General features: G+C 33.2%; 1 protein-coding gene across 1 annotated transcript; it reads right to left on the bottom strand.

The window, feature by feature from the left end:
* Positions 1 to 494: 494 nt before the first annotated feature.
* On the bottom strand, positions 495 to 9,899 carry LOC113048516 (monocarboxylate transporter 2-like). The gene is made up of 5 exons (XM_026210375.1): positions 9,812 to 9,899; positions 5,630 to 5,853; positions 5,005 to 5,148; positions 3,022 to 3,819; positions 495 to 1,619 (listed from the first exon to the last, which is right to left on the bottom strand). The coding sequence occupies exons 2-5, from the start codon at positions 5,841 to 5,843 to the stop codon at positions 1,354 to 1,356; spliced, it is 1,422 nt and encodes a 473-aa protein (XP_026066160.1). The 5' UTR covers positions 5,844 to 5,853; positions 9,812 to 9,899; the 3' UTR covers positions 495 to 1,353.
* Positions 9,900 to 15,315: the final 5,416 nt, after the last annotated feature.

The raw sequence follows: 15,315 nt of genomic DNA on the forward strand, positions 1-15,315 counted from the left end.
CCCTATAACATCAGAAACACTCAGATTTACATTCAGATCAGTCAGTAATGTGTGTAAAACAGAGTGATGTACGTAGGGCTGTCAAAAACAGGCGTTTGCTGAACAACAGCCACCAGAAATGACCGATATCGAGCTATAAAGGCAGTTTATATCAAAGTGTATGTGTCAGCTATGCTATAAGACACTTCAAAGATTTACAAACCCAAAGATTTGTAGACAGTTGTGAAAGTGGAAGTGTAATGCATTGTAAAATCCAGTGCTGTCAAACAATTAATCGCATTCAAAATAAAAGTTTTTATTTGCACAGTATATGTGTGTGTACTGTGTATATTTATTATGTATATATAAATACACACCCATACATTTATATATTTATATATAATATAAATTATATTAATATAAATATTAATGTAAATATATATTAATATTTTCTAAATATATACTATATGTGTGTGTGTTTACATATACATAATAAATACACACAGATGTATTATGAAAATAAAAACTTTTATTTTGACTGCACTTAATCACGATTAATCTTTTGAAAGCACTAGTTAGAACTCATTAGTATTACAGTGATAACTCTATATACAAGCAAAACATGAGGCATGAAATGACACATGAATATGACAGTGGGCAAATAGTTTAAAGTTTAAAGCATTCAATTCACACGGACCGACCGTCATGCAGAGAACACGCTGTCAAAATAAAAGTCCCGCCTCGAACACACCAGCCAAGCAGAAAAACGTATCATCTGTTGCCGATATTTGAAAAACACCAAATATCGGCCGATATATCGGTCGACCACTAATCATAACAGCTTCAAAACTCTGCTTTTTTTGTAACATCCTTGTCTTTAGTTTTCATATTGCCTGCACATAATTTCACCGGATTCAGTAGGAGATCAAACTATAAATAAATGCATAATTGCTTACTTTATATCCTTCGTGTTTACTTTCATATTACGACATGCTGCGCAAATGTTGCCAAATCCACAGTTTCCGCTGGATGTTTTTCAACTTTGTGGATCGACGCGACGCCACTTACGCATTATTTATCACCTGAACACGGTTGGGCTAGTTTTGGACTAGTTTTGAGAAGTGTAAACCTGGCAACCCTGTTCGTATCGTTCTTTTGCGCATGCAGAACAGGTCAGTTCAGAACCATAATGTGTTCACACTGGACATCTGATATTGGCCGCATTTAAAACAACAATGTGCATAGCTACACAACAAAAATCGAGGTCTGAGAGAAAGCTCTAAGGCTCGCGGTGTGAACGTAGCCTAATGAAGCTCGTCGACTTGACTGGATCTCTTTGGCAGTTTCTTCAGAGTGCACTGTTTGCATAGGTGTTCAGATGTTGGTTTCGTGCTGCATGACGCCGTCTTTGTTCTCGCAGAGCTCCTGCGTCACGTCTGTGTCAGTCTCCGTCTGGTCCCGCTCCTGCTCCTCGCGGTCGGCGCGTTTGTACATCTCCTCTTGCATGTGTTTGCGCTCGCGCTCCAGCAGCCGATAGTTGATGAAGTTGCCGATGAAGAGCCAGATGCTGGACAGGACAACCACCGACCCGCAGCACAGGTACATGTACTTGTAGTTCTTTGTGATGTCCACTAGCTTCCCTGAAAATCAATGCGTTCATGAGTTCAGATCAGCATCTGCCAGGACACAATTACAGATACGAAAATAATATTCTGTTCAAAAGGTCAGTTTAGAAATTAAAACAAAGACAAGAAATGTGAAGCACAGACATTTAGTGTTTTTTAAGTCTTGGTAAGCATAGTGAAGTTTTGGAAGATTTGAGAAACTGATTTATTTTAGTTCAGTATTATTTATTTTACAAATTTTTTAATTTGCTTTTATTTTTATATTTCCGGTTTTCATTTTAAATTCACATTTTAGTAATTTGCCCTAGTGTTATTTTAATATCATTAACATAATATTTTTAAGTTTTTATTAATATTTTAAATGTATTTCCTTATATTTTTATGTATAATTATATATTTTTTTCATTTATTTTTGCAATATCATTGTAATTTTTGTTATGTGTTGCAGCATTATTTAAAAATCACTGAAATACTATTATAGTTGTCTTTAATATTATAAATATATTTTTATATTAGGGTTAGATACAAATATTTAATATCACCAATATTATATTTCTTTGTTTATATTTTCCTTGTTTTTGTCATTTTTATTTTTATTATTTTTTATTTAAGTTTTAGTTATTTTAATACATCAAGTTAAACTAGCTGAAATAAAATAAATATTTAATCTTATTATATTTACGTTAACATTTATTTTATTTATTGTTTTAGTTAACTTTAATAACCCTAATGTGCTTTTGTAATTTTTGTTAGTTTTTGCTCTTTATTTGTAAAAATTATTATTAATTATTATTTAATATTTAATATATTTCACTTGAAATTAATCGTTGTTAATGTCAGTTTTAATTTAATATTTTATCTTGTTTTATTGCCTGCCAAAGGCGGTCTGATGAGCACCGGATATGTATCTTAAAGTTTATAAATGTTATTATTTAATTTATTGTTATTTAATTTTCATTATTTCTATTTTTCATGTATATTTTTTTAAATCTAATATTCATATATTGTCATTTCTTATGTTATAACCTGCCAGTGGCATTTCAATAAGCAGCAGACTTTTATTTTTTTATTTCAGTTTTATTTAGTCAAAATGTTTATTCACTTAATTTAATTCAATTTTAAAATTATGTTATCTAACATTCATTACTTTTCTCTCGTGTTATAACCTGTCAGCGGCAGTGCGATGAGCACCAGACATTTTTTATTTCTTCATTACAGCTAATTTCAGTAATTTTCCATAATTAATTTTTCATGTCTAATTTTCATCTAATATTTATATTTGATTTTATCTCGTGTTGTTACCTATCAGCAGAAATCCGATGAGCACTAGATATTTTTTCATTACAGTTTTAGTACTACTTTTAGTAGTTCGTATTTAATATTTATATTTCTATTGATATTTTATCAGTGTTGTCACCTGCCAGCGGCGGCCCGATGAGCACCGGACAGCACTCCACGATGGTGGTGAGCCCCACGGCGCTGGAGAAGCGCTGCGCTCCCACCAGGTCCATCAGCGTCTCGAACAGGACGGCGCTCACCATCCCGAAGGCGAAGCCGAAGAAGACGGCGTACACCACCATCCCGGTGTAGCTCTCCACCAGCGGACACAGCAGGTGACACACGCCGTTATAAAGCACGGCGAAGCTGAAGAAGTACTGGATCCTCGGCCGAACCCAGCGCGAGTTCGCCAGCAGACCCATAGACGGCCGAGCGAACATGTCCACGAAAGCCAGGATGGACAGCAGGAAGGCCGCTCGATACTCATCCACTCCGTTGTCTTTGGCAAATGGCGACAGGAAGACGATGGGAGCGAAGAAGCCCAGGAACATGATGACATTTCCCGACAGGTAGATGAGGAATCCGCGGTGTTTGAACAGCGACAGATCCAGATACTTATTGACCGTCTGCCAGGCCGTGCTCTTCTCTGTCTTGACCGTCGACGGTTTCCCCTCCAGCGCTCCGGCTGGGTTCGGCGGGGCCTTCAGGGGCCTCATGAGCAATCCGGCCACACAGCAGTTGAGCAGGAGCCCGCCGAGGATCAGGAAGCTTCCCCTCCATCCGTACTCATTGATCAGATACTGGTTGAGCGGCGCTAGCGTGCTGAGGAACACGGGACTGCCGGCCATGGCGAAGCCGTTAGCGATGGGACGCTTCTTGTAGAAGTACTTCCCAATCATCGTTAGCGCCGGCTGGAGGTTGAAGGCCAGACCGAAGCCTGTGAGAGGAAACGAGATGACAGAGAGGATTTTGGGATACCGTCTGACCCCTGAATCCGATGAGCTCATAAGCCGAAAATATGGATACGTTCATCCATTCGTGTGGGGCGTGACCCGCATTGGTTTCCGTGAAATTTGCCAAAATGAACACTGTAAGGTCATGTTTTTATATAAAACCTCAATTGTAGCTTGTCAGACATCGAAAAACATGAAACATGAGAAATTACGAACTCTTTTTGAGTTGAAGATAATTGTATGTCATTTGTGTTTGCAGTCCTTTTTGACCCCGATTGGTCTCCATACAGAAATCGAAACACTACAAAAAACACTAAACAGTAACTTTTTTTATTTTTTTCGTTATACCTCTATTGTAGCTTGTTGGATACAAATATATATATATATATATATATATATATTGAGAGCAATAATAAAGTATTTTAGTGTTGAAAATAATTTGGTGGTCATTTTGACCCCAATTGGTCGCCATACAGAAATTGACAAAATATCATAGTTTTTACATGATACCTCTATTGCAGCTTTTCAGAGACTAAAAAATATACATTAGAAAATTAATTCTGAACAACTATTTTAGTAAATGAATGTAAAAAAAAAAAAAAAAAAAAAAATATATATATATATTATTGTTTTGTTGGTCATTTTGCAGAAATCACAAAAAAATCAAAACTACAAAAAACACTGAAGAGTCCGTTTTAAACAATACATCCATTGTAGTTTGCTAAAGACAAAAATATAAAATATTAGAAAATTGTTCTTCCATTTGTGTTGGGGTCAAATTGACCCCCCGTGGTTTCCATGCAAATCGACAGAATTAAACTCTACGAAATACACTAAAAGGTCATATTTTTTTAAGTAACACCTTGTAGGAGATTAAAAAAAGTGAGAAATTATGAACCACAACTGTAGTAAGTTATAGAAATAATTTTTTTTGTTTGTGAACAGACTAATATCTGAGAGCGCCCCAAAAAATAACAAATTAACATCCAGTAACATCCTTTGATTTATTCACTAATTCTTCTTGGATGATTTGATTTTGAGTGAACTTCAGCTCTTAAAGTTCGAGAAGCTACAGTAAAAAAAATTCTGTTTCCGTTTTTCAAAGTGATGATTTTTGGTAAATTGCATGGAAACCAATGGTTCACCAAACCATTGGTCATCACACTGACCGCCGATGACGCCGATGCAGATGTAGAGCTGCGTGACGCTGTTGCAGAAGGAAGCGCTGATCATGCCGATGGCACACAGGAAGCCGCCCAACACCATGACGGGACGACAGCCGCATGTGTTCACCAGAATACTGCTGATGGGCCCTAAAACAGAGCGAAGCCGCTGAAATCCAGTAAAAACTACAGAATCAGCTCCCTGCTGATCAACTAGAACCATTAAAAAAGGATAATTTCACACACACACAGTGTCTCAAGGGTTAAGTGGATTAGTTATTGATCTTGAGCTTTTTGAGAGCAAATGACTTTCTCTCCGATGGAGCGTTTTACTTCAAGTCTTATAATGCAGATGCATCATGGGAGTTTTGGCTTCACTAATGATTTCTAGTGTTCAGTGAGAAACGCAGTGTGTCACTAATGCTTGCTCATAATAAAACTTGATGATTTCATTTCGGAGAGAGCTGCATGACGTGCGCGGCCGGGCAGTTTGTTCTCGACGGGTGTTTAATGCGAAACGGAGGAGGTTAATTTTATTAATCCAGTAATTAATTTTATTTGGTGTGAATTGAAAGTGGTTTCTCAGACGTGCCTGTGCCAGTGGTGATTTTGGAGTGTGTACATGTTTTACCTCCTGCGTACATGACGGCCAGCATGATGGAGGAGATCCAGGCCACCTCGCTGTACGAGGCGTGGAAGATCCTCTGGATGTCTTTGAAGAACACGGTGGTGGCTTTCGGGAAGGCGTAAGAGAATCCGATGGAGATGAAGGCCCCGCCCACCACAGCCCAGCCCCACCCACCGTCTGGAGGCGGCACTGCTGGGGATCCGACAGGTGGAGGCATCTGTGTATCACTGAGACCAGAACACACTATATTACAGCTGTGACATTCAACCAATCGTCTGAGTGTGGGGCGGGACTATCTGCCCGACTGACCAATGAGAGACCAGTGGGTGTGTTCAGGAAACCTGTCTGAAAACAGGTGTTTTTTTGGAATCCTGATGAAATGACACTGGATTCTGTTTTTAGTCTCTGGCGGGCGGAGAGAGAGAACAGATATAGCAGCTCTGGATGGAAGAAGCCTGTAAATGAGCTCTAATTAAAACCAAACACACAGAAAGAGAGTCACAACGGATGCTTTTCACGCCATTGGCATTCACTCTATTGCAAATCATACTGAAACAACTGAACTAGAATGGATATTTATTTGTATGGCGCATTCATTTGTTATATTTCATCATTTAATTTACACACATCTAAAGACTGAAAGCTGAACTCGTCTTAACTCTCCTGCTGCTGATTCTGTCAGACCCTGACCTTCACGTTCAGATCACGCTGCTTGAGTTTATGGAAATGTGGGCGGGGCTACAGACGTGACAAAGTCATTGTTTACACACCAAACAAAACTTGAGTGATTCTTGTCATGTGATATATCAGTTCTGAAGCCAAACACACACACACACACACACACCACAAAACTAAAGCCCTGAGTAAGATAAGCTTTTGTTTTTGGCTGCACTCTTCAAATCCAAATAACCTTCCTGCGTAGATATTGTGAAGGATATCACTGCATGCTGTCAATTATTTTACTAATATATTTCAAAGTTAAAAATAACGTGCTTCCGTGGGAGATTGTTTATGTTGGGAATACAGCAAACACATGCCAGAGCAAAACTCATCACACAGGGAAAAAAAAAGAAAAAAACAGGTAATTGTGACTTTTTATCTTGCAATTCTGAGAAGAAACATCCGAATTGTGAGATATAAAGTTAGAATTGTGGGATAAAAGGTTGCAAACTGAAAAAGTCTGAATTGCGAATTTAAATTCAGAATTCTGCAAAAAAAGTCAGAATTGTGAATTTAAACTAGAATTCTGATTAAAAAAGTCAGAATTGCGAGATTGTAAAAAAAATTCAGAGAAAAAAGTCAGAATTGCGAGATTTTTAAAAAATTCTGAGAAAAAAGTCAGAATTGCGAGATTTTTTAAAAATTCAGAGAAAAAAGTCAGAATTGCGAGATTTTTAAAAAATTCAGAGAAAAAAGTCAGAATTGCGAGATTTTTTACAAATTCAGAGATAAAAGTCAAAATTGCGAGATTTTATTACAATTCAGATAAAAAATGCAGAATTGCTAGATTTTTGAAAAAAAATTCAAATAAAAAATTCAGAATTGTGAATTTAAACTCAGAATTACAAGAAAAAAATTTAGAATTGCGAGATTTTTTAAAAATTCTGAGAAAAAAGTCAGAATTGTGACTTTAAAGAATTACAATAAAAAAGTCAGAATTGTAAGATTGCAATTACCCTTTGTATCTTTGTATTGACTTGATTTGATATTTCTCACTGGCGCTCAAATTATAAACCAATCACACGCCTTGTTTAAAATGATGCGGTTCGTCTGATCCAATCAGAAGCTGAAGCGAGTATACTACTAATGCAGCGTTGTGATTGGCTGACGGCAGAGACTCAGGTGACGCTGTTACCTGACACCTGGACACTTAAGCTGACTAAACGAGACACAGTGAGACGTTATGAGAGGTTGGAGGTCTGCATTTTCCTTCAGCTTCAAGGTCGAGGTGTGGTTTGAGTGCTGCCTCATGAATATTTAATGAGATGGCCTTCCTCATCTTTAGCCATGGTTTCTGTACAGTTCACCTCACAAACATCTCCATTGCTGCTGAACGATTGCAAACGAACACACATGGTAGTAGTTATACATTACAAATATAACAGACCTGATGCAGCTGATCTTCAAGGTCTAAGTCTGTCCTTGTTTGATATTTGCAAACTCAGAGATTGTGCCGAGGGCATTGAGCGTCATGCGGAACTGCTGGAAAACTCCCAGAATTCTGTCAGTCCGGATCACGTCTTAATAAACGCTACAGAGAGTTTCTTCACTTCACTGCGATTAACTCTTTATAGTGTGACTGTGAACAGACACCCAGCTAACAAAACATTCCTGTTGAGTTATGGAACATTTCTGAACAACGTTATTTTAGTATAATACATAGTTACTATAAAATCTCTTTTTTTTTTAATCAGTTTCAGTTTTGATTTGTTTTATTTTAGTACATCAAGTTAAACTAAATTTAAATGAGAAATATTGCCATGGCAACTTGCTAAAGTATAATATAGATAACGGGAATGTTACTTTTGAACATTCTGAAACAAGCCGTTACATTTAAAAAATTATGAACGCTGCAAAAATTGTTTTGAGAACATTATTAAAAACCAAGCAGCTAACAATGTCCTAAAAACATTTTGCTAGCATTGCCATTAAGTTATTTCTGAATGTTCTCAGAACTTCCAAAATGTCCAGCTTTCTGAATGTTATAAAATGTTTTTTCTTGGTTATACAAACGTTAAGGGAACATTCCATTTGATCATTTTGTATCATTGGAATGTTACTTTTGATTGACCTCTGAATGGTCTCAAGCAGCAGCGTTTAAAAAACATTCAACAATTAAAAGGTTTTCGGGAAAATCTTTTTCCGTAAATAATGTTTTTTTGGGAACATCCTGAAAGAGACTGTGAACGTAGTATTATTAATTTTACTGGAAGAACGTTTGTTTGTTTATAACTTCCTGTTTGCCAGGTAACAAATGTAGATTATAAAAATGGTTTCTAAAGCATTGAAACATACAGTTTTCTTGTCATGAGTAGAACGCTGTTTTAAGGTTACAAAAAACGTTTCTGAGAACGTTCAAGCGCAAATAACATCATAAGGACATTTGAGAAAGTCTAACTCAGAATGTTTTCTCTTAAAGGTTCAGAATAAAGGTTCATGTAATCCTGGAATATTTTCCTCAAAAACTTTAATTACTTTGGGACTGAAGAGAGAAAGACATAGAACATCTTACGTAAAATATCAAGGAATATTTATTGTGGAAGTGAGGTACTACACAGTAAGATAACACAAATGTATCTGAGATAGAGTTCGACCGTTATAGCGATTTTTCCGATATTTCCCCCGATATTTAAGCATTTTATCATAATCGGATATCGGTTTTGTAATATTGGATACGCCGATAAACTCTTATGGGTGTTTTGAGAATTGTTTAAAACACCCTAAGTTGTATTAACATTTACTATATAACCATTATTTTGCTAATAACATCTAAATAAATACAACTCTATGGAAATCTGTTTGTTATATTCCAATATTCCAAAGACTATCATATCAACTTTATTTTAAACTACCGTTATAGTAGATTTATAAGCCGTTTAATAGCTACAGAGTATAATTCACTGAATAATGTAATTCACTGAATAATAGTCTCTGGAATATTGGAATATAACAAACAAAACATCATATTTAATTTATACTTTATAACAGTTAATTAATATCGGTTCCGCATATCGGTAACATAAACATGCAAATAATTAGTATCGGCATCAGTTATATATTTAAAAAATCACTATCGATCGATCACTAATCTAATATCCGTAATATTAGATATTAGATATTAATAAAGTTGCAAGAACGTTTCATGAACATTACTCTCAGAATGTTTTGTCCTAAAATGAGTCAGATGCATCCGTAATATTAGATAACACACTTGATTATTTCAGTGTATCCTGTAATCTGTCTGTGAACATGATCTCATCAGATAGAGCCACCTGTCAAGTATTAGCAGCAGGTTGATGCGGATGCAAACAGTCGATATACATCACACGAATAATAATTCTGCAGCATTAACTATCTTCATATAGCCTATGCAATTGGCACATGATGCAAATCATCATCATTTGAGATCAGAATGGTGACGTGTGCATCATCATGATAGAGTTATGATCTATAAATGCAGTTTACCTTCAGGTGCAGTTATCAGTGCGGTCTCTCTCTCTCTTTCTGACCTTCGGTCGCCGCTGCAGACAGACGCTCCGTGCGCGCGCGTTTGAATCAAGTGGCTCTGCGGACGGCGGCGGTGACGTCACGAGAGAGGCTTTCCTCATGAATATTAATAACTCGGCATCAAGCGCAGCCAGAAGGCGCTCTCCGATTGGCGTGTCGCTCATTGACTGCAGTGAATATTCATTAAGGTTCATAGCCGAGAAGGTAAGGTCGTTAAAACCGGCAATTAATAATAATAATAATAATAATATTTCAGTCACGTGACAAATAAACAAAATGACTCAGGATCTGAGAGGTGAATTTAATTATAGTTGGCTGCATTATAGTGATGTCATATTCAGAACAGGATTATGAAATTTGAATACGATATATCGTAATTAAGTTAAGTAAAAATGATCCAATCTTCCCGTCATCAATACCAGAAAGATGTTTTTTTCATTGCAGAGATATAATTCAATACAAATAATCAAATAATACAAAACATGAGAAGAGGAGAGAGGAGAGAGGGGAGAAAAACAAAATGTACTTAAAAACCATAATACGTTTTTTTTTTTTTTTTTTTTTTTTTTTTTAGGAGACTTTTTGATGTTTGCATCTGGGTTAAAAAATAGAAGATATCTAGCTTTGTGGGTGCAAATAAAGTTTAAGACATCATCTAACTCCTTTTTGTCAGAAATATCAGAATGGAACAGGACCTTACTGATGGAAACACTAGTACAGCTGAAATTTAAAGCCATAATTGTTTAGAATAATAACAGAAATAGAATAAATGTGAAATTAATAGTTGATAAATTTGCCGCTGTGTCACCAGGTTAAACTGCATTTGTTTTTATATTCTTTGCTTCATTAGATTTTCTCAGCAACAGATGAATAATGTTAGCAGATGGCTGTCTGAAGGCATGTGTATTTCTTATTCATTAAAATAATGGTGTATTTATGGTAGAACCCGAAGATATTAACTTTCTGAGTTATCAACAAACTAATATTTAGTGTTTTGCATATTGATTAATCCCATCCAAAATAAAAGTTGTGTTTTTTATAATATATCTGTGTACTGTATGCATATAAATACACATACATACATGTATATATTTAAGAAATATATATTATTTAAATATAATATTGTACATTCTGATTTCTGAAGATCATGTGACACAGACTGGAGGAATGATGCTGAAAATACAGCGGAGCATCACAGAAATACATTACAGTTTAAAGTATATTAAATATTTTTATTATTATTTTACATGGTAATAATATTTTACAATTGTACAGATTTTTCTCTATTTCTGATCGAATAAATATAGTCTTGATGGACAGAAAAACCTTATTTAAAACATAAAAATCTTACTGGTCCCAAACTTTTGAACAGCATTGTATATGTAAATATTTCTTAAATGTATAAGTGTGTGTGTGTACATATAAATATAAACAGTGCACACACTTATATTATGTAAACACGAACTTTTATTTTGTACGCGATTAATCGCGATTAAATGTTACTGACACCTTTTTTTTCTGAAACGTTTTCAAAAGTAACATGAAACAAGTAATGAGATCTCACAACAGTTTCTTCTCTATGTTCAAGTCTACTCAAAAGTATTTGTTTTTGTTTTTTAGTTGTACAGTATGATACTTAGATATTCTACTCGATGTAAAAATATTCCTTCTCCAATCTTTAAATCATGAGAGACGCATTTGTTTTTATTCTGGTGTTGAATATTGCCTGCAGGTGGCGTCATTGAGCTTTCTCAACCAGATCCTCTTCTCCATTTATTCTTCTCACAGGGAGGTTAAAAAGTCTTTGTTAAAGCATTATAAATGATGAACCAAACCAACCAGCCTCGAGGAGAGCCACAACATTACAACCTCTGTTTGGAAGCAAAAAAGTATTTGATAATCGAACAGAAACTATGAACTTAATGACTTTAATGAAGGAAAGAACTACGATCCCATGAGGCTTTGCGAATGATATAGATTAAAAACGATGGTGTAATATAAAACTATTTATTTAAATTTGTTGATAATATAGCTTTATTGAAAAATATATACAAATTCTTTAGTAGTTTAAAAGCAGAGTTTGCTTTTCTTGTACAACAACTCTCTGATTGGTGGGATTGTGCCGCACGGCATCATGGGTAATGTAGTTTTCCAACCATAAATCCCTCTGTTAAACGTGATTAAACAAAAATAATATGCGAACAGGTCCAAAAACCGACCTTTGGATTTTAAACATGAGATTTTGAAGCAGAAAAACTGTAATAAAACATACTCCAATAATCTTTGTTTTACTATCAACTAAAAAAAAATCTTTTTACAGTGAAATTTTTTTTACAGTGTTTCAGATGAAGAATTTATTGTAATTGAATCATTTTCCATTATTTTTTATATAGTTAGAAAACTATTATTATTTATATTCTATTATAGATTTTATCAATATTTTGAGTAAGCTTTTATTTTTATATTTTCATTTAAATTTTAGTTTAAGTTAAGTTACTTTAAATTAAGATTATTTAATTTAATTTAATATTATTTTTAGTTTTTATCCAATATTTCAGCTTTATTATGCCATTTATGGTTATATTTAGTCTGTGCTCTGTATCCCCAATGATCTGTCACGGGACGATGAGATTGAAATGATCCAAACATACAATGCAGTGATTGAGAGAAACAGTGATGGTATTATTACTGGAGCTCCAGAATACCCAGCATTCCTCACTCCTCCACAGACCGTGGTTTAGAGATGTGTGCGGCAGACGCAGCAGAATCGACTCTTCTTCTACACGTCCACTGCGGTGTTTGAGTCCAAACAGAGTCTGTCACCTGTAAAACCAGCCCTGTGCTCCTGTTTGTACTGGCTGAGACCAGCCTTCAGAGCAATGCATGCTGGGAAGACACTTTTTCCTCTGTTGCTATTCTGAGTATAATGTCTGGCAGCTGGCCACACCTCGCTGAACGGCAGACCCCAGACTCACGCTTACAGGGGTTGATTCAGACTTATACTGTAGTTAACTTCACCTGAACTCAAAATTAAAACCATTAAAAAAATATAGATTTGAAATAAATGTATTTAAATAAAAATAAAAAAGTTACATTTATATATAATATATTAAATAATACATTTGTATATATAAATACATTTATGATTGATTAATCAACTGATTAGATGAATGTAAATCAATAAATATATTTTTTAATTGATATATAATATATAAAAGAATACATTTATACATAAAATGTATATATATATATATATATATATATATATATATATATATATATATAATTTCAATAAATGAATAAATGTATTTAAATAAATAAATAAAAACGTTAAATTTAGATATAATATATTAAATAATACTTTTGTATATATGAATACATTTATATAGAAAAAAATGAATAAATGTATTTAAATAAAAATGTTAAATTTATATATAATGTATTAAATAATGTATTTGTATACATAAATATATTTATAAATAAAAAAATTCAATAAATTAATAAATGTATTTAAACAAATCAATAAAAATGTTACATTTACATATAATATATTAAATAATTTTGTGTATATATATATATATATATATATATATATATATATATATATATATATATACAAATTCTAAATAAATAAATGTATTTAAATCAATAAATATTTTACATCTACATATTATATGTTAAATAATACATTTTTATATATAAATACATTTTATATATATATATATATATATATATATATATATATATATATATATATATATATATATATATATATATATATATAATAAATTAATAAATGTATTTAAATAAATAACAAATTTTACATTTATATATATATAAATATAAATAAATGAATAAATGTATTTAAATAGAACATTTATATATAATATTTAAAACAATACATTAAAATAACTAAAACTTTAATAAAATGTAAGATAAAGATTTATTATAGATAGATAGATAGATAGATAGATAGATAGATAGATAGATAGATTATATATGATAGATTATATTAAATGACACCACTACTATTATTATATTTTCATCATTTTATAAATAAAATATATGCCATATTTAATATTTAATATTTTAAAAACACACTATTTGCAAGTTACAGCGTTTTTACTTAAACTAGGTTTTCCCTCAGTATTTTAGTCTTGTCTTTCTGACCCTATAGTGGCAGATATTCATTATTATGTTCAGAAAAAAATACACATTTTCATGCTTTTTATTACTATTAGTTTTATTTGATTAGAAAATAAGACTTACTATCTTACATTACAATGTGTCTTGATTCAACATTGATCCAGAATTCAGTATTTAACAGGTTGCACACCAGAAACACATCATATATAATTTGCATTGTTAAATACGTTTTGCATTTGATAACTCAGTGCAACTGGAACAGCATTGATCTCTTCGCACAGTTTTGTCTGTTTGCTTGTGGCAATAATCATAGCAATTAAATCAAATGCAATTTCCTTAATAAGAATTGATTTCTGTGTTTGTCCTGCTGATTATATAGGACAATCAAATATTCTCACTCCAGCCACTAACCTACGAAACTAAAGCAGTCGAGCGGGAGACTTTCAGCTCATTCCTGGAAAGCATGAACTCAGGATCAGCTCTGATTCAGATAAACCTAAAATAATAACTCATCCTCAGCCTCTTGTGTATGCTAATGGAGCAGATATCAGCCCTTTGTGTCATCAATAAGCTTAATGTGTGATATATTTAATGTAATTGTTAATTCACGTTTTAACATAAAATCTGTTTTAAGTTAGGGCTGTATTTATGAGTTATTAACCCTCATAATACATAATGCAAGCGAAACTTAAAACATAATTAAAAAATGCATTGTTTTTAAGGAAGGGAACAAAACTTTGCTTTAAAAAAGGCCTCAAAATACACATAATTTTTTTTTTACTGTCGAAGATAAATAACCATTTAAAATGTACCAATGGAGTACCATTATGTGTGCAAAATGCATATAATATATAATAACAAATAATAGATTTTGTAGATAAATATGAATATGACGTCGTTGCAGAATAAATAAAAAAACGATCACTTTTTATCTTGAAAGTGAAGGTTTATGAAAGTATATATGTGTGTGTGTGTGTGTGTGTGTGTGTGTGTGTGTGTGTGTGTGTATATATATATATATATATATATATATATATATATATATATATATATATATATATATATATGTAATATTTTTTTTTTATAAAATCAAAAAGGTTAAATTCAGTAAAAACGTGGGAGTGACATTTGAAAAAAGAATTCAGATCCATTCCTTAATTAGAGGTTGCTAATACAGTATAGTTTTAACTGAAAAAAAAAAGTTTTGCATGTTTTATAAAATAATGATTCCTTATGAATGCGATTGATTTTTAACGCACTAACCGCATCTGGCTCTGCACTACATTACCCAGAATCCCTCTCGCAGGTGCCCACGG

The sequence above is a fragment of the Carassius auratus genome, chromosome 29 (assembly GCF_003368295.1).
Source record: "Carassius auratus strain Wakin chromosome 29, ASM336829v1, whole genome shotgun sequence".
Classification (NCBI taxonomy): domain Eukaryota; kingdom Metazoa; phylum Chordata; class Actinopteri; order Cypriniformes; family Cyprinidae; genus Carassius; species Carassius auratus.